Source organism: Eschrichtius robustus, chromosome 10, assembly GCF_028021215.1.
Source record: "Eschrichtius robustus isolate mEscRob2 chromosome 10, mEscRob2.pri, whole genome shotgun sequence".
Lineage (NCBI taxonomy): Eukaryota > Metazoa > Chordata > Mammalia > Artiodactyla > Eschrichtiidae > Eschrichtius > Eschrichtius robustus.
In genome coordinates this window covers 81140310-81162842 of record NC_090833.1, presented here as the reverse complement: position 1 = coordinate 81162842, position 22533 = coordinate 81140310, and the positions used below count along the sequence as shown (strand labels likewise).

Genomic DNA, 22533 nt, shown 5'->3' with positions numbered 1-22533 from the left:
AGTGAGCCAATGCTGTTGGAAAAATGGTGCCGATAGACTTGCTTGACCCAGGGTTGCCTCAGACCCTCACTTTGTAAGAAATGCAGTATCTGAGAAGCACAAGAACACAAGATGTGCCTGTACAAACAACGATGTATATAACCTTCTGCACATGTTTCACGTGTGCATCTGTGTCTGGAGGGTAAACCCTGGAGGTGGAATTGCTAGGCATTTGTCATTTTATATAAATTGCTCTGCATAGTGATTTTAACCCACTTAGATCTCACTGGCAAAGAATGAAATGTCCTCTTTCCCCATGACCTCCTGAAATGATGTTACCAAATATTTGTATTTTTCCAATGTGTTAATAGAAAAATGACCTGTCAGTATAGTGTTTAATCGAAAGAGCTTGAACATCTATTTTATATTATTGGAAAGCCATTAATTTCCTTTTGGGTGAGCTGTTTACATTTTTCATTTTCCTGTCAGGTCTGTGGTCTTTATTTCTATAGTTGGGAGACTTAGTAGGTAGCCCTTTGTGATGGGAAGTGCCAATATTTTTCCTAGGTTTGTCATTTTATGAATTGATTTTTGAATAGTCGGATATATCGTAGTCTATCAGAGCCAGGTCTTTCCTACCTTGTCTGTAAAGGAAATCTAGTGTTTTCTCCTGCCCTGCGTGTTCTGTGGAAGGTTTGGTGCAGCTGTGCTTTTCTGGGCCCATCTGAGGAACTGAGTGGCAGCCCCGTCGGATGGTCTGAGCGAGCCAGCAACTTGTCTCCCTCAGGTTTGAGAGGTGAGGGGGCAGATGCAGGAACGCCGTCAGGGTCCACTGAAGGCAGGAGAGGCTTGCTGGATGACTCTGGAGTTCCCGTGGATTCCCCGTACTCCCCAATCTGGGAATGTTCTTTTTTTTTTTTTTTAATCCTGCGGTTGAAAGGTTGTGCGGCCAGTGCCACCATCACAGTGCGGTGGTCAGAACCGTTCCTGATCCTGTGGCGGTTGCCCTTGGCTCCACACAGGGGACCGTGGAGTGGGTGCTGGGCAGCCCCAGCCCTACCCTGGGCTCTCCTCTCCCTGGTTCTGTCTGTCCATCTAGGCGGAAGGAGCAGGAATCCTGAGGAGCCCCAGGAGACCCTAATTTTAGCGGTCTTCACTTGCTGAGCCGATTCTGGATACTAGAGCTCGGGTGGGCAGGGCTGCCCGCGGGGCTGGGACCCGCACGGCGCCGTCTGTGCCGTGGAAAGCAGAGCACATGGTGGCCCCCTTTCTCCTGGTCCTTCCTCTTCTTCAGCTTCCCCTCCAGGAGTTTCCCGGCTTCTTTGTTGTGCGCAAGTTCTGATTTGGAGGCTGGTCTCAGCCTTACAGAGCCTTTTCCTCCCTCTCTGACCCTTGCTTTGCCCAGCCAGGTGTATCTCTTCCACCCACCCCTCAGCCCTTGAAGGCCTTCCTGATGCCTTGTTCACTAGCAGCTGGGCAGGACCCTTGGCACTCAGGCTCCTCACAGCTTTCTGCTAGGCGTTGCCCTTCTTTCCTCGGTGGCTCTTGTCGGGCAGGCATAGGGCCGGGCTGGGCCCTGCTTGGTAGTCCCTGGTGACCTACAAAGTGTCCCCAGATCCTGGAGCAAAGGCCTCTCTTGGCCACCTGTGACTTAAGGTCAGAGGAGCCAGGAAGGCTCTGACTTGGGCTGGGCTGCTTGTGGCCCCAGGCTCGACTCTCCTGAGGCTCCTTGCTTTTCTGTGAGGTGGGTTTTCACCTCATGTTGAGATGCTCTGTGCTCATCTGTGTCTGTGCTTTGTTTCACTTACCAAAGCCTGAGCAACTTTAATGATTTTTTAGGAGGGTTTTTTGGTCGTAAATCTCCATTTTAATGGTCTTGAGAGCCCAGCCGATGAGTTGTGTCCCGATGGCCTAATCTGGCTGCAGTGTGAGAGGCCACGGTGAGCACACTGGTCCGTCTGAGACTGCGGGCACACAGGCCAGGCCGCTTCTTGTGCACTCTTGTGCTTTGCCCCCAGATCCATGTGTCCTGGCTTTTGTCTTGCCAGCATGCCGGCGTGGAGAGCGCCCCTTCCCTCCAGTCCTCAGCCACCTTCTCAACGGCAGCAACCTGTGCCTCAAGTGCCGCGTCCTCAGGGCTCAGCCTGCCGAGCAGCATGAACACGGTCAGCAGCCTCTGCCTGGGCGGTACCGCTGTGAGTGCCCCCAGCAGCAGTGCCAGGGCCACGCCCTTGGTGACCTCAGGTGTGTGCCCCCCCGGGGCCTTTCCGGCTCCCCCGCCCCTCGAAGGTGCTGTTCCGCTTCCCGGGAGGAGGCCGAGGGGGGCAGGCCTGGGGGGGGCGGTCCACGAGCGTCGGAAGCTCACAGTCTCCCTCCGGCTCTGCCGCCACTTGCTTGTCCTCTTTGTTCCACTCACCTCTTGAGGCCGGATCTTCCAGAGCTAACGTGGGGGGCCAGGTTCTGGGTGGTGCTGAAATCAGCGTCTGGGGGGCACGCTCCCCTGGGCAGATTCCTGGCAGCCCTCGTGCTCATAGCTCCCCATTCTCTTCTGTCCTCGCTCGTCGCTGGAGCTGAGATGACGGAGCAGCTCTCGTGGGCTCCTTCTGCTCTCGGTGCGGCCGCCCGGCAGCCGGACCTGGGCGGTCTGTGTGGGCCCAGCACACTGTGGTTTGGTAGCAACGGCTCGCCCGCCTTTGGCCCAGTTGTGCCTCTCCTGGCGCTGCCCAGACCGCTTCGTTCTGAGGGGCAGGCGGTCCCTGCTGCTCGGGCCCTCTTGGGCGGTGCGGCCCTCAGGAGAGGGTGGCAGTGTTTCGTGCCGCAGGGCGCGGACCCCTCTGGTAACACAGCCTGGATGTGGTGGCACGTGCTCTGTCTCCCCCGCCCCCTAGCATGGCTTCCGTTTCTCTCGGCTGCTGCCCTCCCCTCTTGCCCGTGGCGTCGTCTGGGACGGCGCCGTGACAGCGGGCTCGACACCCGCCGTGCCCACAGTACCTGAGGAACCTCGCCCTTGTGGTGGCCCCTTCACTCCATTTGAGTTTGCCTTCACAGGCAAAGCGCCCCCCAGCCTGCCCCAGGGGGCGCCTCCCCTGCTGCACAGCCAGTACCTCGTGGGCCCCGGAGGACTGCTTCCTGCCTACCCGGTGAGCGCACGGGGGGCTCTGGGCCGGCCCCCGGCAGGACCTGGGGGCCTCGGGTTGCTGCTGCTCCTTCCCTGAGCCCACCTCTGCCGCTCGGACCCCGGGCGTTTCTCCGGCTAGACTCCGTCAAGGCAGGGCATCTAACAGCCTTTTTGGTCCTCACACAGATTTATGGCTACGACGAGCTCCAGATGCTGCAGTCACGGCTGCCGATGGTGAGTGGGTTTGGGGTGGTGGCCGGGGGGATTCAGGCTCTGAGTCTCGCGCATCTCACCCGCGCGGCCCTGACTGCCACCCTGTCTGGCCTTCAGGACGCTCGGCCTGAGGACTTCCCTCAGCACCACAGCTGAGAAGGCTGCTTCCATTTGGTGGTTGTGCCTGGTGCACCTACAGCCTGGGCACTCGAGTGTCCTGTGCTTGTGCCTGGGGATCTTGAAGATCATTGGGACCTGGGGCCCCCGTAGGCAGTGTCCCTACCAAACGTGGGTCCTTCTCTTCCCTTGAGTTCCACCCCTCCCCCCACCAAAACAAACAAACAAACAGGACGTGGCGTTGCTTACCTGCCCCTAGACTTTTTATAAAGTCCTCTCCGAAGTACCATCTAGTGTTTTTGGCTTCTGAAGTGGCCATTGGTGATGCTCGTGATGGCAGCTTTGTTCTTCTGAGTGAGCGGCTGGAGCCGGCAGTCTTCAAGGGCCCTTCTGGGTTTAGCCTGCCATCCCGTGTATAAGAACGCTGGCCCCAGGATCTCTCTGGTTGCTGCAGCCTCACTCTGAGGGCAGCATTGCCTCTTTATTCTGGCCCTTGCTACCAGGCTGAAGCCCTGGGCCTTCTCTGGGATGGCCACGTGAGCAGGACTGCAGTGCAGAAGAGGTACAGGACGAGGCATGCTCCCTGCCCGCACAGCCTGCAGGCTCCTGTACCGCCACCCCCTTCTTGGTCTGGCGTTTCCCAGACTCCTGATCATTTGCAGCAGACCAGGGCATCTGTCATATTGTCTGGGAGTAAATAGCTATTTGGACCCCGATGTCAACTCTCCTGGGTATGGTCTTTCCTTTTCCCCAAGTGAAGGTGAAGGCGTCCTTCCTCAGACTCCTCTCCACTGCTGTTAGCTCCTCATGGGCTGGCCACAGAGAGCTCAGGGAGCTGCAGGCACCACCTCTACCTCCCAGGCCCAGTGGCTGAAGCTCGTGTCTCTCAGAAGACTCTTTCATCTGCTTGGAATGTTTCCGTAGGTTGGTAGCTGGGCAGCTCTCCCCCAGTGTGCAAACCAGCAGCCAATCACACTACTGCTCAAGGGGCCTGCGGGACTCTCCAGCTGCTGCCCATGTCCCTGGAGGGCCCAGAAAGGATATTGAGGACATGATGACAGATTTCTAGGGTGGAAAACAGAACTTAGGGTTTCTGGGGATGCCTTAAGCCCTAGGGCTTTGCAGGGAAACCAGAAGTGGCCCTAGTCCCCCTGACACTCAGGAAACCTTGCAGCCAGGAGCCCCAGGGCATCAGAGATGGAATGCAGGAGGTGGTCCTGAATGAGTCTGAAGGTGGTGCCTGGTCGGGCCCCTAGGAGTGACTCCGTGGGATTCTAGCCCTGGGAATCATCCTGGGCTGCTTCATATTCCTTCTGTCTTTTTGTGCCTTAGAAGCAATCACCTCTGAGCCTGCCTTTTGAGATGCATTTCTTTCATTTTCCCCTTTGGTCATTTCTTAGATTCTGGTACTTTTGTGCCTCATTCCCACCTTTGGATTTTCTTGTGTGAAAGAGCTCCCCCTCCTGGGCTTCCTCCAGGCCTGTCCCCACTTGTGTTCTACTAACTGTGCTTTCCTAGCCCTGCCTTCTCTTGTGGTTCTGGTCTGAGGGTGCCGTGGATTTCCTGGAGGTGTCCGGAAGATGGGGCCAAAGGAGGCTGTAGGTGCCTTTCCTAGACACTGCTGCCCACGAGGAAAGCAGGAGGGCTTTACCTCGGCTCAGTGGCCCGGGGTGCAGTATGTCCAGGGCTGCCAGAGCCCTGGGCGGTGAGTGAGGGTCAGGGCAGGCCTCCCCTTCTTCATAGAGCTCCACTGTGTTTTGCCTCAGCATCCACACTTCTCCTGACTCCTGTGCAGTCAGCGTTGCCAGGGCAGAGTGGGTGGTCTCTCCTAGTTCAGGACCTGACCTCTGTTAAACCCTTTAGGCTCCTCCTCCTTCTCAGGTTTCTCCTGGTCCAGTTAACTTTCCTAGCTGCCCTTTAGAATCCCTGTCACTGGAGAAGCCAGTAGAGTTGGTTTGGCCCCTGACATTCACCAGCATCCATCTGTGATATGGAATGGATGTGTGTGACTGGGCCTCCCATGGCTCTGCCCGAGGAAGGCTGAGGGATTGGTCAGTGTGTCTACATGCTGTGTGCCTGCCACATTGCACAGCTCTGACCGGCACCATTTGTCTTGAATTCTCTGTGAGTGCTGCCCTCTGGTGGTGTGCCTGTGACGTCCCTGCGGTCTGGTCGGCCTGGGGAACGTGGCATTGCCTGGAGCACGCCTACTGCCTGCAGGTTCTGCTGTCCGGGGAGTGGGGTGAGGCTCTTGTGCTGACTGAACGTCTCTGGTCTCTCCTAGGATTACTATGGGATTCCTTTCGCTACACCCGCAGCCCTCGCCACTCGAGATGGGAGCCTCGCTAATAATCCCTATTCAGGTTAGTCTTGTTCAAGGGATTAGGCATGGGGGCGGAGTGGTCATTGGACTGGCCTGTGGCTCATCCCAGGAGTCTGGGAACAGATGCAGAAGGGCTGCAGAGACCTGCCAGCTTCCTGTTGTTGAGCTGGCAGCCAGGCCTGTTCCTGTTCCCAGGGACCAGTCTGGCTTTTTCCTGGCTGGATAGGGGGCAGTGACTGGATTCAGTGCCCCGTTTCTCCCAGGTGATGTCACAAAGTTTGGCCGAGGAGACTCTGCGTCCCCTGCACCTGCCACCACCCTGGCTCAGCCCCAGCAGAGCCAGTCCCAGGCCCACCACACAGCCCAGCAGCCCTTTCTGAACCCTGCCCTGCCACCTGGCTACAGCTACACTGGCCTCCCCTACTATACAGGCATACCCAGTGCCTTCCAGTATGGGCCCACCATGTTTGTGAGTATGCGGGGGGGTGTTACTCCAGCTCCAGGGAGCAGAAGCAGGGAGGGAGGGACAGGTCCCCACTCAGAGTGTCACCTGGCCTTGAGGAATGAGTCAGGCTGGGGGCGAGGTTCCTCTCCCATCTGTTTTGAGATCTAGCGTGTTGCGCTACTGAAGACGCCTCCCTAGTGGTTGTGCCACCTGCTGCCTGAGGCTAAGCCGGGGTGACCTGCTCCCCCGCCTCTGTCCCCCTACTAATGCCTCTCCTGCTTGCCTGCCACCAGGTCCCTCCGGCCTCAGCCAAGCAGCACGGTGTGAGCCTCAGCAGCCCCAGCACCCCTTTCCAGCAGGCCAGTGGCTACGGCCAGCACAGCTACAGCGCAGGTGAGGGGTGCTCCCGCCACGGAGAGGCACGGGAAGGACAGGCTCGCCTAGCTCACACGCGCCTCTTGTCCCCTGCCGTGCTAGGTTACGATGACGTGAGCCAGGGGGCAGCAGCGGGAGACTACACCAAGGGTGGCTATTGTGGATCATCGCAGGCACAGAGCAAGTCTGCAGGTTCTGGGCCTGGCAAAGGTAGGCCTTTCCAGGATTGCGGCCCAGAGCAGTCGTCTCCTCCCCTGACTCCTCCGCAGGCGAGGCTGCCCCGGAGGGCCCCTGCAGCGGGGCAGGCTGGCGCTGGGGCCAGCTGCCGTGGGAACAGCCGCTTTTCCTTCCAGGAGTGTCGGCGTCTTCGAGCGCCCCCGGCCTCCCTGACGTGACTGGGTCCGTCTACAGCAAGACTCAGGTGAGGGAGGGCCGGCGCTGGCGGGAGGGCTGGCGGAGTGCCGCCAAGCGAGCCTCACTGTCGTCTCTCTGCCCTGCAGACTTTCGACAGGCAGGGATTTCACGCGGGGACCCCGCCGCCGTTCAGCCTGCCCTCGGCCTTGGGCTCCCCTGGGCCCCTGGGCCCCGGTTACGCGCCCTCACCGCTCGTGCACGTCCTGCCCGCCCACCAGCAGCCTCACTCACAGCTGCTGCACCACCACCTCCCGCAGGACGCTCAGGTGAGTCCGGTAGAGCAGGCGGCAATCCTGCCCTGGGCTGGGGGCTCTGCTCCAGCCTTGACAGCCTTCTCTCCTCCTCCTCAGAGCGGCTCCGGTCAGCGCAGCCAGCCCAGCTCCCTGCAGCCCAAGTCGCAAGCCTCCAAACCTGCCTACGGCAACTCTCCATACTGGACAAACTGAACCCTGAAGAGGGGGTGGGCCGGGGCGGGGCCTACCGCGGGCAGGAGAGAGCACACGGAGCCCGGCGCCCTTCCCCAGAGCTTCTGAGACGTGCAACTGTGTCAGCCGAGCCTCTGTGGGGAGCCTGCCTCCCAGACTCCCTGTTGTATGTAATGTATTTATGTATGTATTTGTAAATGTGGTAGAAGGCTTGGGGGAGGGGGAGCAGCTGCTCCTCTCCCCACTCAAGCCCCTTCCCGCTGTAGCAGAAGCAGCCCCCTTCCCCCCTTCTGCCTTCAGGCCTTCTACAGAGCCCCCCGGTGGGCAGGGTCTGGAAGGGCTGGCTCGAGGCAGTTTGGGTACTGGGGTCAGGTACCAATGAAGAATCACGACTCATCTCGCTCCCTTGTAAACCATTATTTGAGTTTTCGTCCCTGTGTAATTATTTTATCCCTTGCTTTTTGAGAAACTGGTCCTTTTGTCATCTTTCATGTTCCCCTCCCTCCAAACCTTGATCTGGGAATGGCAGAGAGATAGCCCTGCCCCACACCCACATAGAGGTGGCACCTGTTTGTCTCCACAGAGAGCAGGGGCTTCGGCTTCTGGTCTGGTCTTGTCCCCAGAGACTTGCCTTCCTCTGGCTGACCATTTCTAAAATAACCTGAATTTGCGCTCAGAGATACTCAGCCAGTCAGCTCCCCTTTAAAAAAAATAATCAAAGATATGCTTTCATCTCAGTGACAGCATGTCTCCAAGCAAAGGCTCCTCTATTCCAGTCGTCCTGAACCAGGTGGGCGACTGTTTCAGAGGTTTTCTCTTTTGCCCAAACTCCACCTAATAAAGTTCTGAGAGCATACTTGGTCTCTGTGTGGTGTGACTCAGGGAGAGCTCAGGGCAGAGACCATCTTCATTATGGTTCCAGGGACCCTGGACTTCACAGGGCTGAAGTAGAGCTCACGTGGTCACAGGCTTCTGATAACAGGGTGTCAGGGCTTCAGTGGGTATTCCTTGCTTTGCTGGGCCCTTCTCTTGCCCCAAAACAATCAGCATTCAGGGAGGGAAAAGGTAAAGGACACAGCAGACAAGGTAGCTAACCCTCCTGACAGGCAGTGCTTATCAACGGTTACCTTTGTTTTTCTTGCAACTCTGTAACAGACTTAGGGGACAAGGCAGTCTCTAAAAGGGTCTTGTCAACAGGAATATTAGGGTAGGGTAATTTCTTTTCCAAAGGAACAAAGGTTAAGAACTCTGAGAATACAGTTCCAGGCCTGTGAGAGAGTAAGTTTGCACAGCTAAACCTCTCTGTCCTTTGGTCTTCATCAACCAAATGCAATCTTGATTGAACGTCGAGGACTGTGGCGGGACAGATGACTAGTGAGCCAGGGTGGTGTGAAGTAGGTAAGTGGGTCCTGGGCTAAATATCTGCTCCAGAAAGTCCCAAGGAACCATTCACCTGGGGGCAGGATTCTGACTTCTCTTAAGCTCCTCCCTCTTGATTCCAGGCCACCAGTCCAGAAGGAACTGGAGCTGTAAAACTATGCATGTGTCCGCCAGGAGGCAGATCTCCATGCTTGTCTGAGGCGCAGCTGTATTCCAGCCTGGCAGCTAGCTCAGGGCCTTGCGGTGCTGCCCGAGGCATTATAGCGTCCCGTTTCAAGTCAGCGTGCCAGAACCAGCCCAGGGGTACAGTCTTTACCTTGTCTGTTTTTGACCTCCAAAATCAATGGTCATTCGTCAGATAGGTCAAGCACTGCTGGCTTAAAAAAAAGGTCAGTGTCCACAACTGAAACTTACTAAATTATGTGATCTATTGCTTCCTGATCCCTTCTTTTAGCAGCGGGAAGTTGACAAGTGACAATGAAAACAAAAAACTTGCCTAAGGAGGGCAGTGGAGCACTCCTCCATCACTTCACCGACCTACTTGTACTGGCAGATTGTGCCCTATTTCAGAATTAAGGTTAACAAATGGCTTTGTCTTTAATAACCTTTCTTAAAAGCTAGTAAGGATTTGGGGATATTTATTCTGCAAGGAGGTGAGTTGAGCAGATTGTCAAAAGGCAGGTGAGCAAGATTTCGTTTTTGTTTTAGTTTTTCAGCTGAGTCCTGTGCATAATCTGCAAGGGAACAGAGGAAGTATTAAGACCACCTTTTAATTTTAATACACAAAAAAGAAGAGGGTCATCCCATGGGGAAGTAGCAATACAGGTATATTTTATTTCACATTTTATTAGTAGACAGATGGGCAGAAAAAGACAAAAATAAACCACTAAAGGGGAAATTGAACACAAAATGCATCAGATAATCTTTTCTCATAAGTTAAACTGAAGAAAAACATCTACAATTTCAGCTAAGAAAACTATTAAAGTCAGGTGTGTCCTGCTGGTTTCAGAATAGTTGAAAATTGCATCTGAATCTTTGTAAATGTAAACCTTTTTAAAAACCAGGATGGGAGGGTAGAGAGTTAATTTTCAGTGGAGAACTACACATTTTCCCCTTCAAAAGCTTACTATGTATTTTCCAAACATAAGGAAACCAGCAAATAAAGAAGCAAATAATTACCAGGGAAGAGGAAAGAAGGGACTACAAAAAAGTCTGGCTAATAGAAAAGAACTCTGGAATGATATGAAATAAAAGTGGGGAAGACTGTGAGAAGCAACAACAGAATCATGATATACTTTCTCCACCCAGCCTCAAAATACACAGACCTGAAGAGCATCCAGAGGCCTCCACTAGAACCAAAAGGAACCTAAAAATGCAGGATGGATCCTGAATTCATGTTACACCAAATAATCAGCACAACTGTACTCACAAGGTTGTGGCCTAAGCCTGAGATCTCCACTCCTGAAAGAAGTTACGTGCTTCAGTTTTCTTTTGCCATAGTATGTGTTCGCAGGACAGAGCTCTGGAACCAGCACCTGGGTTTTACAAGTCAGTCTGAGCTATCAGAATGTCCCACCTCCTAGCAAATCAACACACCCCAGTCTTTTCTGGAACTGACTACTCTCATCAGAGGCAAACCCAGCTCTCAAGAGTAACACCCCAAAGGCTGAGAGGTACAACCTCCACCTGGCTCTCTTGAGTCAACGTAAAACAGAGGCCAGCAGGGCCTGTGGGGCAGGGCTGAGCAGCACAGCACCTCCCACAGTGCCAAGGAGTCTGGCCTGCCCTGGGGGAGAGATGCTTTGGCAGGAAGAGAAAAGGCTTAGTTTTAGGGCTCCGAGAGAGCTTAAGACCAAGCACGCGGCGCACGCGTGTGTTTTGGGAGTGTGGAGTGATTGATTGATAGGGGGTGATCAGAGCATTGAGTATGTGTGGGGCGAAAAACTAGTTTCAACGTCCTTCTACGAGAGTGAGTTTGCACTCAGTGTTTTGTCACAGGAGAGCTGCTCTGTTCTCTGAATCTAACTGGAGTCACTTGACTCTGGGGTGCAAGTAGGCCATGGAGTTTGGACAGATTCTGGGACCAGGCTCAACAGTGTCCCGTGTGAACCTTAGCACGTTCAACATTCCCACTTTTTTAAGACTAGATTCCGGAGAAGGCTGCTGGGAATTAGTTGGCAAACGTTTGGAGAGTTTGAAGAGCGAATGAAAACCCTGAGATCAGAAAGGAAGGCGGAACTAAGGACCTAAGTATCACCGACTGCGTCCTAGGGTCCATCCTACCCCTGTCCCTCATCAACCCTTTCGTTCTTTCTGAGCTATACGATCTGAAGAAAAGGAGTTGACGCTAGGCTAGCGCAGGGATCTGAAGTAGGTTTTTAGCGGTATTTTCCCCACTGAAAGAACACTGCCCTCCTGTGAACTGACCCGCCCCCATACGAAACCAAAATCATCGCCAAGTACTGAAGAAGTCCCTGGTTGGTGAAGGCTGATGGAACTCGGTATTGATTGAAGTAACACACGATCAACACGGGGGAAATCAAGGCTGCAGCAATTGCGTGGCAGGAAGATCTAGCATTGCCCAGACACTGCTTGCAGCCAACTCCCTTGGCTCTGCCAGAAGAGTCAAAGAAGCTCAGGGGAAAGCTCCATGCACAACTTCCGCTTGCACTCCACAGCCCGAGCACATTGAAAGGAGAGAAAAGTCCAGGTCACATCCAGTGAGAAAAGCAGGAACCGGTCACTCATGTCTCACGTATATCCACAGTTACCACTATCATCAGTATAAGCAGCTCAATGAAAACCAGAATCTTAACACATGCACCTAGTATTAATACTGAGTAATTAAAACTCGCTACTTAAAAAAAATCCTCATGGTGAGAGTGTATCTATCTATCTATCTTTCAGGGAAAGGCCATGTTTGTTAAATATATAAAACAGATGTTTTTCTCTCCCAACAGTGGTCACCAGTAGTTTGACTTTTTCCCCCAGCAGCATCAACCAAAACCAGCATAGTGATTTTAACTCTTCGTTCCCGTCACTAAGACTCCACACACACACACACACACACACACACACACACACACACACTAATCCCCACTCTCTCCCCACTCCCTGGGGGAAAAAAATAACTCTGCCTTCAAAATAAATAGCAATCAGTTCTATGTAAAGTATGAATATTTATTTCAGGCTTTAGATCCCAATCGATTTCAAAAAACAAAAATCTGATCTCTCTCCTCAGAGTAGCTGAGGCCTCTGTTAGGCTGAAGGGCCCTGTGCCCTTAGGAACACGTTTCATCGGGTTCGGAACAAAGTCCCTGAAGCCTGTTGTACCCCAGCCTTAAGAAGGGAAAGAAAATTCACCACCATGGGGCTGAACGAATGCACACACACTAATGTAAATGAGCAGCTAAAACTTGGCAAATTTGCTTTGTTAAGAAAAAGTTTGTTTTGTGGGGCTTTTACGGTTTTTTTTTTTTTTCTTTTGCTACCCAGCATATGCAGCACTTGTGAACTCCCGATGGGTTCCCAGCTTTAAACACATTAAACGTCTTGATGAAAGACTATTTAATTCTTCAAGAATCTAAAAACAGACCAAACGTGTTTTGCTGTGAACACTTTGCAGAGACAAAGTGAGGTGGGAGTTTGGGTTTAAAGAAAGAAAAAAAAAAAAAAATCAATACAGTGATGGAAGGGTAAAGAATGCAAGAATTCAGACATTCTGTGGAGGATTAGTTTCTCTCCATTAAGAGGTCCATAAAAAGGAGCAAACTGAGATCCATAAGGGGAGTCACCAGGAGCCGTGTTTGTTTTCCCCACCCCCATGATAGGTTTTTGCTGAGGGGCCACTGCTAGGTCCCCACTTGCTCCCCTCCCTTTGGCCTGAGACGGCAGGGCAGTACAGGGGCCTTGAAGGAGCACGTCACGACTCCTCATTCCCAGAATCATCATCGTCATAACAGTCGGCATCTTCCTCCTCCTCATCTTCATCATCAATGTCGTCGTCGTACAAGTCGTCATAAAGCAAATCTGAGCTGTTGTCATTGGAAGGCACTTTAGTTTTGATGCAGTATTCCGCCAGGGTCGTGGGGACCTTCACTCCATCCTTTTCTGCTTCGGCTTTAGTGGCTGACACCTGTTTCCTGAAGGGAGGATAGTTTATGTAAGTCTCTGGAAGATGGATTTGGCCTAAACAATCCAAAATTCCTTACGGGTTTCTGAACTTAAGTACCTACCTACCTGAAAGCATCTTTGACAAGATACCCTCTACTACACCAAAGGTTCTAGCCCATCAGGTACCATTCTGAAGGACACTTAAAAATGACCCTTCTGAAGGGCGTTTAAAGCCATGGACCTCACATGCTGGTTGGCCAGAAATCACCTCAGGTTTTCCGCCTTGTCTCCTCGCACTAAACTCAGAATGCAGCCCCAACAACTCAATAATCCTCCTACTTAGAGAAAAATCCAAATATCTTATGTTGGATTCTAAAGTCTTGCATGATCCACCTGCCTACCACTTCATTCTCGCCACCCATTACTTTCTCCAATTCCAAAACATTCAGGCCACTCTGGGGATTTTTAGTACCTTCAAACATACCTAGTTGATTTTTCTGTGAGGACCAGTTGCTCTTCTGCGCTACATACGGTTGACTGCTTCTTGTCACTCAGGTACTAACTTATATGTCACCTTAGAGGAGGCCTATTTGGACAATCCAATTTACAGCAGCCATCTTGTCATTCCTTCATATTATCCTACTCATCTTCCTCATTTGTTCATTTTTCTGTTGTTCTCCTTGCCCCTGAATGTGAGCAGAGACCTTGTCTATCTTAGTTAATTCTACTTCCCCAGTTCTTAGAACACCGCCTGGGCACATACAGCTGTGCAACAAATACTGACTGTATGAACGCATGAAGGTTAATGTTTCAACCCCTCAAGGGACTAGAAAACAAGTATGAAAATTCGACCCCTCAAGGGACTAGAAAAACTTAACTTAAAAACATCAAACCACTATTCTCAGGACTTCCCTGGTGGTCCAGTGGCTAAGACTCTGTGCTCCCAATGCAGGGGGCCCGGGTTCGATCCCTGGTCAGGGAACTAGATCCCGCATGCCACCACTAAGAGTTCACATGCCACAACTAAAGATCCCGCATGCCGCAGCTTAAAAAAAAAGAAAAAAAAAAAAAAATCCCACATGCTGCCACTAAGACCCGGTGCAGCCAAATAAATAAATAAATACTTTTAAAAAACCACAAAAACACAACCACTATTCTCCCTGTCTTTTAGTTAGACCTCTCTTGGTGGATCCTGTTGCCTTACATCCTGATGCTGCTGAGACTTTCAGGCTTGAATCTCTCTTCTCACAGCCTTCTCCTTGAACCATCTTGTCCATTCCCATGGTTCTAACCCTTCATGCTGATAGCTCTCAAATCATCAGGGTCCAGCCTAAACTTTTCTTCTGAGCTCTGTACCCTTATCTGAGCATCTGGATGTCTCCGTCCTGACGCTCCCTATAGGAATCCTAACTCAGCAAGTCTGCATTTGTCATTGTCCACCTCCATGGAGTATTCAGTTCCTAAAATTATAACTCTTAACTCCAAAGTCCTAAATGTTTTCAAATCTGTTTTCTCATTCTTGATTGTTACTACGTCAGTTTAGTCTTCATCTCAGCCTCCTCAAACCGCAGCCGGTCTCCTGGTCAGTCGTGTTCTTTTGGAACTCAAATAGGATTATCCTTTCACACAAAATCTTTAAGTGACACTCCAACACCTCTAAGATTAAGGCCCAAACCCACCTTATGACTTCAGTGTCTTTTAAGACCTGATGCGTTTCTTAATTTCCCATTACTTCTCAAATCAGAATTTACAATACTCTTGATGTGTCTGTCATGCTGTTATTATACACCCGTGTTTTAGCAAGCATGTTTCTCTCTCCCTGAAAAATTCTTGGTTATGAGGCATTCTCTCTCCTAGGAACCATATTATATGTTCCTTCCACTGTATCTTGTTTATGCTTCTATAGTTGCACTTATCATATTACATGTTCATTTCTTTGTTTACAAACAAAAGTACGAGCTCTCTAAGGAGAAAGACTGCACCTTACATCCTACCTTTCCTTGAACATTAGGCTCCAGTCCTGACTATTTTATGAAGCATTCCCATTTTCCAATCCTCGGTCCACTCTCACTCTAAACTTCTACAGGTCTTTACTATTTACACTAGTTATCTTCAATCTTTGGTATATACCAGTCACCTAAGTGGCTTGGTAAAAACAAAATACAGATGCCCAGATTCTATCCTTGTAATTTCATTAAATGACTCTGGATTAGGGAGAGGGTCTAAAGCTGATTACAGTGGGCAGAAAACTTATTCAGCTGTCAGATGACATGCATTTTTTTTTTCCATATCACATGGTATCATGCCAACTAGATTATTATAGACAGGGACTTTGAAAAGTCACAGAATGTACTGCAACTGTCCTCGGGGCTCTACCAATCCTTAAGTACTGTTAGGAAAATCTTATATCCTATGTAGGATATAATTTGAGAGATGAATGGTTGAGCTTAATACCTTCTTTTTTTTTTCCTACAGATGGAAATATTAAAAACCCCCAAAAGTTAACTGATAAAAGGTCACATGAGGGTAGCAGAGCTAGGAGTATATTCCAAGTCTCCTGATTCTTATTCTGGGGCTCTGTTAAACCATATACTAGAGTTGCTGATAATGATGATTCCCAGAAGATACTTGCTGCTATGGTCAGAAAGGCCAATAATCTATAGGGTTTCGTTAATAAAAAATTTGAAAACAAAAATACCTGTAATGTCTGGAATACACTAGGTGTTTGATACATTTAAAGGACATGTTCAAAGCCCAGAACAGTGTCCCTAAAATGATCAGGAGGAAGAGTTTGCAAACTTGACTAGTTTAGAACCTGGAAGTTCTGCTTCCTGGGAAATCAGATCTGCTGCTGTCTCAAAAGCCAAACTCATTAGGCTCAGGCAGAAACCTCTTCCCAAACAATAGATCTAACTGACAGAAGTGGAGTGGATATTTAAGTTCAATTTAAACCCTTGGTTCTAGGATATACTTTGGTTCTGTATGAAGACTTGAAGTAATCAAAAAGAAGACAAAACAAAACACCTTACCTAATGATTTCAGCATATTCTTTGTCTTTTCCTTTACTGTCCCTCCATTTCCTGAACATAACCGAGGCATCCACATTGGCTGGGGAGAAGGTGTTGGGCTCATTAAGCAATGAGATTACACTTAACAGGATAGTCCTAGAAACAGGAAAAAAGGGTCAGCTATGAATACTCATATTCACAGTATTCAACAGTATTTTGTTTTAAATTTAAGACTATAATATTTGAGACTTCAGGGAAATGGAAATAGAGTGTCAAAATTTTGTTTTCAGTACTCATCTGGCTAGGCTAGGAACCTGGGAGACAAAGCAGAGGGAATCTGAGTTCAGCATAAAAGTTAGGTTGCAGGGCAAAATATGAACTCTGTAGAAGGCACTGTCTTAACTGGCAACATGTTCCAATCTACAAAAATTGGAGGTCTGGAAGCTTTTCAAATAACATTTAAAAAACTACAAGTTCAGTGCAATAGGAAACAGCAGAAGCAAAAACTATTGAGCTTGAAGGCAATCTTTTTGTGGAAAAGGGTAAAAGTGATGCGACTCCCTATATCTAATTCATATCACGGCTGCTTGTATGTAAAATTGGTTTTCAGATCTTCTAAGATCTGAAAACCAATTTTACATACAAATGTATTTGTTTTCCATACTTCTAAGGGAAGCAAGATAAGAGTTAAGCAGGAGAATGGAGAAAAAGCAGTAGCCTTGACACGGAAGAACTAGTCTCTGACTAACAGAAATCTTGATTCAAGAAACATTTACTAAGCCCTTACTATTGTGCCAGAGGCATCAAGTGAGATGTTGGATGTACAATAGTGAGAGAGTTATTAGTTGCCATCCCTGATCTCTCAGGGCTTAGAAATCTTGTGGGAAATTTTCATCCACAGATAAAAACTAGACACCTTAATCAAAGGGAATAAAGTCTCCGTGAAATAAAATAAGCTCAATAAGCTCCAAAAGTGTTTGAAATAGTTCCCAGGCTTTTTTCTCCCCTAAAAGCTATGTGCATGTAGGTAAGGAGAAACACGGGAGGAAAAATTAAATTTCTCTACCTTTTCTCATTGGTGCGAGGTTATAGATTGTGTTGTTGCAAAATAGCCTTTTGCTCCTGGCCCCAAGCAAAAAATAAAGGGAGGGAACCAGGCAATTAGATGTTTGATTTGATGAAACCTTTTCCTAAAAAGGGTAGAGAGTTTCTGTTATGTGATTATACAAGATTACGACAAAGGCACTTTCAAAGAAAACTTTCCCATCTAGTTCAAATTCATTTACCACATATACACCCCCCACCTTTCTATTAGGGTAAGAATAACTCCCTGTACCCCCACTTCCATCCTTCTGGACTTCTTCAGTAATTACACTAAGAAGATTCAAAGAAACTCATCATTGCCAAAAATGCGAAATGTACTGACAATATCCTAGAAGCAAAAGAAAAATTCCGTAAGGATTGCTTCAGAAGAAAACATATACAAAACCTGAAAGAAAGATAAGCAGGATAAGAACAAACTGTGGTACAGTTTAATGGTCCAGATCAGCACTGTATCTTTAAAACTTTCTGTGATGATGGAAATGTATAATCTGTGTTATCCAATATGGTAACCACTAGCCACATGTGGCCACTGAGCACTTTGAAAAGTAGATTATGCAACTGAAGAAATGAGTTTTTAGTACTAATTTTAATTAGTTTAAGTTTAAATAGCCACATGTAGTCAGTGGCTATCATACTGGACAACACAGGTCTAGATGAATTATATTAAATGAATTAGGAAATTTTTCCCAGGAGTGGTTTCACCAGGTTGATTTTCTTATATCTTGTGTTTATTATTAAAATACCATATTGGGAAGTACAATTTTTTTAAATGGTGAATCATCCAGTTCTATCATAAGAAACTCACTTCTAATACCATGTACTCCCTAAACTGAAATCCATGATGCTTTCAGAAGCCTCAGGCACTAACTATAGCTGACTGTGATAATAGTTATTAACCCAGCACGCTTTCACGTCCTGCCTTTGTCTGGAGGGTAGAGCCGCTTTTTGTACGGGGAACCCACTGCACCAATTCAGGCAGGGTTAGTCTCCCTCCTCAAGTGCACCGTCAAACAGCAACCGTGCCACACCTTCATAAAAGCCCACCTACCCACAGCAGCAGACATACCACCAAGTGCTGGCAGAGGACTCCAACACCAATGAAGATTCCTGATGCAATTCCTATGCAATATCCTATTCAGAATTTCCCAACCAGTATGTTGTGAGTGGGTTACAGGTAAATTGTCTGTGACTCCCTCACACAGACTGGGAGGTAGGACCTGGGACAACTTGAGCCTCTGGAACAATAACTTCTGGCCAAAGGAGCATCTTCAGCTTACTACATTGTGATCTACGAATACTATCATTTCATATTTTCTATGTAACATGACTGGAAGAGGATGGGAAGCAATATCATACATAGTTTAAACTGTATGGCACTCGTACCAAAATAATTTAACACAGGTGTTAGTTACATCTGTAGCATGGTAAGCAACTCTGCAAGGTAGTATTATTAATCCTATTTTTATAGAGTGGAAAAATGAAACTGCGAATACTGGTAGAACATACAAAACAGAATTGAATCCTGAAGCTATTCCAACAATTACCTCTTTTTTTGTTGTTGCTATTTTTTGGTGTTGTTAATTTCAGTAAGTATTTTAAAATCTTTTTTCATTTATTTTTTTCAGAAGAAAAAGAAGTACTTAAGGGAGATAGGAAATCATAATTAAACATCTATGACCCAATGGGTAATACTGTATTTGTCCCTTTTCAACATATAGACAATAATCAATGAGATGGGTCTGCCCTTTCTCTGTTAGCTACTATGTCACCACAAGTACAATTTTAGCAGGGAGCGCAGAAACTGGCCTTAGCTCAACAAAGAAGACATGGCTTATGGGTCTCCCCAGAAGCCAAGCAGCAAAAGTTTGGAATTCTGCAGGATTAAAGATGGGCATTTTTCCTCCAGTGCATACACATACCCTCCCAGGCAACGTGTGAGGTAGAAAGGGTTCATTCTTTAAAACTTCAACTTACTTGACTCTTAAAACATACACAGAAATACTGAAAGAGGGTTTGAATGATTGAGATTCTTAGATTTTACAGGCCTTAATTTGATAAAAAGTGACGTACAGGGAAGCAAAGCTCATTGCCTGACCCTTCTAGTTGACCTAGAAGGGTTCTTTTAATCTCTCATTTACACTATTTCAAAAGATGGACCAGTAACACCAGAAGATCACCCAATTAAAACTCAATCCTCATTATATGTTTTCAAGATGGGAGAGGAATTTAAAGAGGACATCATGGTAAAGAAGTCTGTTATGACTGGGAAGATAAAACGTGGTAGCTTAATGGGTCCACATACTACAAATAGTTTTTCTTTATGCTGCTAAAGCACCTAACAGGGACTTCCTGGTGGTCCAGTGGCTAAGACTACCAGCTCCCAATGCAGGGGGCCTGGGTTCGATCCTTGGTCAGGGAACTAGATCCCACATGCTGCAACTAAGAGTTCACATGCCGCAACCAAAGATGCTGCATGCCGCAACGAACATCCCGTGTGCCACAACCAAGACCCAGAGCAGCCAAATAAATAAATAAATAAAATATTTAAAAAAAAATAATAAAGCAACTAACAAATACAACAGTTTCTGCTGTGCAGTCCCTGGAGCTGCCGTTGACTGATATACCCCTGAGAACACATGGTAGGAATGAGGGTCTCAGATTAAAACACACAAAGTGACCAAATCACAACATTTTAGTTTAAAAAGGAAAAATTTTAAATACACAAAATACATATCATTTGCACAGAATGAAACTGGCAATCTGAGTGCAGCGGGACCCAATGTGCAAACATCAAGGGAGCAAATAAATAAAATAGTCCTGGCTCAGAATGGGGTTTACAGGAGCCCTAGGAACAGCACAGCCATAGCCATTTCCTCTGACCTTGCCTACTTTGCCACCCAATCGTTGCAGCCGTCTCTAGCTCCCTGCCCTTTCAGTGGGTTATAGAGAAGACTAGATAGGAAAACATCCTACCCTACTCCTGAGAAACGCTTCTACATGAAGGTGTGGCCTCTGGAGTGGATCCATAAATCTGGTCCCATGATACATCTTCACAGTGGCAAAGAAAACACTGTTATCTATCCTTCAAAGGAAAGCAAATCCCTACCAAAGACCACTTTCCTATCCAAGAGCCTGCAGCAAGTATGGCAGGCAGTTCTGGGGGTGGTGCCTCAGAGAAAGCACTTGTGAATTCTACTGCAAGGTCTGAGAGGCCCCCCTACCACCCACCCACCCCGAAAGCTCCCACTCGGTTCTGGACAGAACATGGATTAAGGCACATTTTGTTTCTTTCACCAAAGAGAGGCATGGTGTTGTGGACTCCGAATCACATACGTGCAGCAGCATCAGGGGGCCCTATCCTCCCAACTTCATTCTTTGCTGACTAATGCCTACTCCTCAAAACTTCCCAGTTCCATAAGGAACTCTCACCCCCTAAACTTAATCCTGGACATCTGAGGATAGGACTGTGGATCTCTTCTTCCAGAAAGTATGCTGCCTTCCTCTAAAAGGAGGAGAACTACTGAGCTTTCAGTGGAAACTAGCTGGCTGCCGCTCTGGATCCCTACAGTTAGTAGCATAGTACATTTTTCTTGCTTTCCCCTTTAGCCAACTCTCACTACTCACTAGGTCTTGTTATATAAATTGACTTCGGCTCTCAAAGGTAACTGGAATTCCTTACTCTTCTTCAGGTTACAAAAGCCTGTACAACTTTATTTTCTGAATATGTTCACTGAGGTGTTAAATGAAAGACTAGTGCAGGTGGTCATGGAGAAGTCCAAACACATGTGAACATGGAACCACTTTCAGATAACAGTGCCATTCAGCAGTCAAGACCCTACAACAGGCTGAACTGAACCTTCTGCCACCTCCACTGCTGTCTTGGCTACAGCCATAAACTGGATATGGAGCTTAGAACCCTTAGTCAGACAAGTGCTTACTCTGGATAATTTAGTAGCAAAGGGATATAAAGGAAAATCCCTGGCATCTCATATCTTGCCTCTTGTGTAAATAACCTGTGAGAAATATGTACAGTTTACTACCTTAAGGAACTCCCTTGTCTCAAAACAAATAACACAGAAACAAATGGGAAAGGGAAAAGTGTCCCACATTAGGTAGTACTTTTCTGACTTTTCAGAGTTCTGGACATCACCAGGTGTTCCAGATGACATTCCACAAGGCATGCAAAACACTCTATGTCCCCCCCATAAATCCACAAACACCAAAACTCTCCATTCACTCTCCCACCCCAAGCAACACATTGAAGAACCATCCAATGATTATATGGAACTAAGAAACAAAAAGGTCCAAGAAGGTAACGATTTCCAATGCAAATACCTTTTAGAGCCATGCATGAAGATCAAAGGGGCAACCTGAAGATAACTAAGTTCTGGTTGTGAAGCCTCTAAATAAAAAAAGCATAAACGCAGGGAAGGCAATCCCTCATGTGAAGTCCAGGTGCTTCTAAATTGGGGCTCAGGTGACCTGAGGGCCCAGAGAGAAAAAAAGTGATGCTGGTACCCAAAGTGGCTACGGTAGTTTTAAAGGGCAGATTAATATGAAAGGAGTTCCCTGCCCCCAAAGGAATGGATTAAATGAGAAACAGGCCTTTCTTTTCTTTTTTTTTTTTTGGCCGTGCCACGTGGTTTGTGGGATCTTAGTTCCCCGACCAGGGATTGAACCTGGGCCACAGCAGTGAAAGCACTGAGTCCTAACCACTGGACCACCAGGGAATTCCCCAAACAGACCTTTCTTAAAAAGAAAAAATGTTTATAACATTTTAGGCTGAGACAAGGCAAATACAGTCTGTGTGTATTTACACAGAAGTAAAGGCAAAAATTTTGAATTCCTGTGGGTAATGGTAATAGATTGTCCATCCAAGCAGCACGAGAATGCAATGAGAAAAATCTTGTTTGGGGCTTTGCATGTAAAGAACAGGGAGGCTTCAAATTCTATACTGAAGTTTTAACCCCCAGTACCTCAGACTGTATTTGGAGATAGAGTCTTTCAAGAGGTAATTAAGTTAAAATGAGGTCCTGAGAACAGGTCTTAATCCAGTATGACTAATGTCCTTATAAGAAGAGGCAATTAGGACACAGACATGAACAGAAGGAAGACCATGTGAAGACAAAGAGAGAAGACAAGATGAGGAGAGAAGCCTCAGAGGAAACCAACCTTGCCGGTACCTTCTAGAGTCCAGAATTGTGAAATAATAAATTTCTGTTGTTTAAGCTGCACCAAAAAAAAAAAAAAAAAAAAAGAGGAGGCTTGTTTTCTCAAGGGTGGGTGTGGTGGTGGTATGTGAAGCATTTGATTCAACATTCAACCTCCAAAAGCAAGAATCACTAACACCTTAGAGCTACTACTTCTTCTCGTGTAGGGTTACTACTAGCCCTGAAAAACAAGCACCAAAATCATACTTAAAGGACAACTCTGCATTTTTGGTCCAATTTTTCAACAAATCTTCCAAGATATTTAAAACCTTTTCTCTACATTGTCAGTTTAATTTTACTAATGAAATA

At 47.9% G+C, this 22533-nt stretch overlaps 2 protein-coding genes across 4 annotated transcripts in view; one reads left to right on the top strand and one right to left on the bottom strand.

The window, feature by feature from the left end:
- UBAP2 (ubiquitin associated protein 2) overlaps positions 1–7529 on the top strand; it is a 125210-nt gene extending 117681 nt beyond the window's left edge. For all 3 annotated transcript variants that reach the window (XM_068552317.1, XM_068552316.1, XM_068552315.1), the window contains 10 exons: positions 2028–2223; positions 3028–3119; positions 3284–3331; positions 5712–5790; positions 6014–6219; positions 6489–6588; positions 6673–6780; positions 6924–6991; positions 7071–7250; positions 7335–7529. In XM_068552317.1, the coding sequence (XP_068408418.1) occupies positions 2028–2223; positions 3028–3119; positions 3284–3331; positions 5712–5790; positions 6014–6219; positions 6489–6588; positions 6673–6780; positions 6924–6991; positions 7071–7250; positions 7335–7430 (1173 nt within the window). In that variant the 3' untranslated portion in view covers positions 7431–7529. The remainder of the gene's footprint in view (positions 1–2027; positions 2224–3027; positions 3120–3283; positions 3332–5711; positions 5791–6013; positions 6220–6488; positions 6589–6672; positions 6781–6923; positions 6992–7070; positions 7251–7334) is intronic.
- A 4419-nt stretch (positions 7530–11948) lies between these two features.
- Positions 11949–22533, bottom strand: part of UBE2R2 (ubiquitin conjugating enzyme E2 R2) — an 88810-nt gene continuing 78225 nt past the window's right edge. Inside the window, exons 4-5 of the mRNA XM_068551921.1 lie at positions 15932–16066; positions 11949–12931 (exon numbers count right to left, since the gene is read on the bottom strand). Of these exons, the coding sequence (XP_068408022.1) occupies positions 12712–12931; positions 15932–16066 (355 nt within the window). The 3' untranslated portion in view covers positions 11949–12711. The remainder of the gene's footprint in view (positions 12932–15931; positions 16067–22533) is intronic.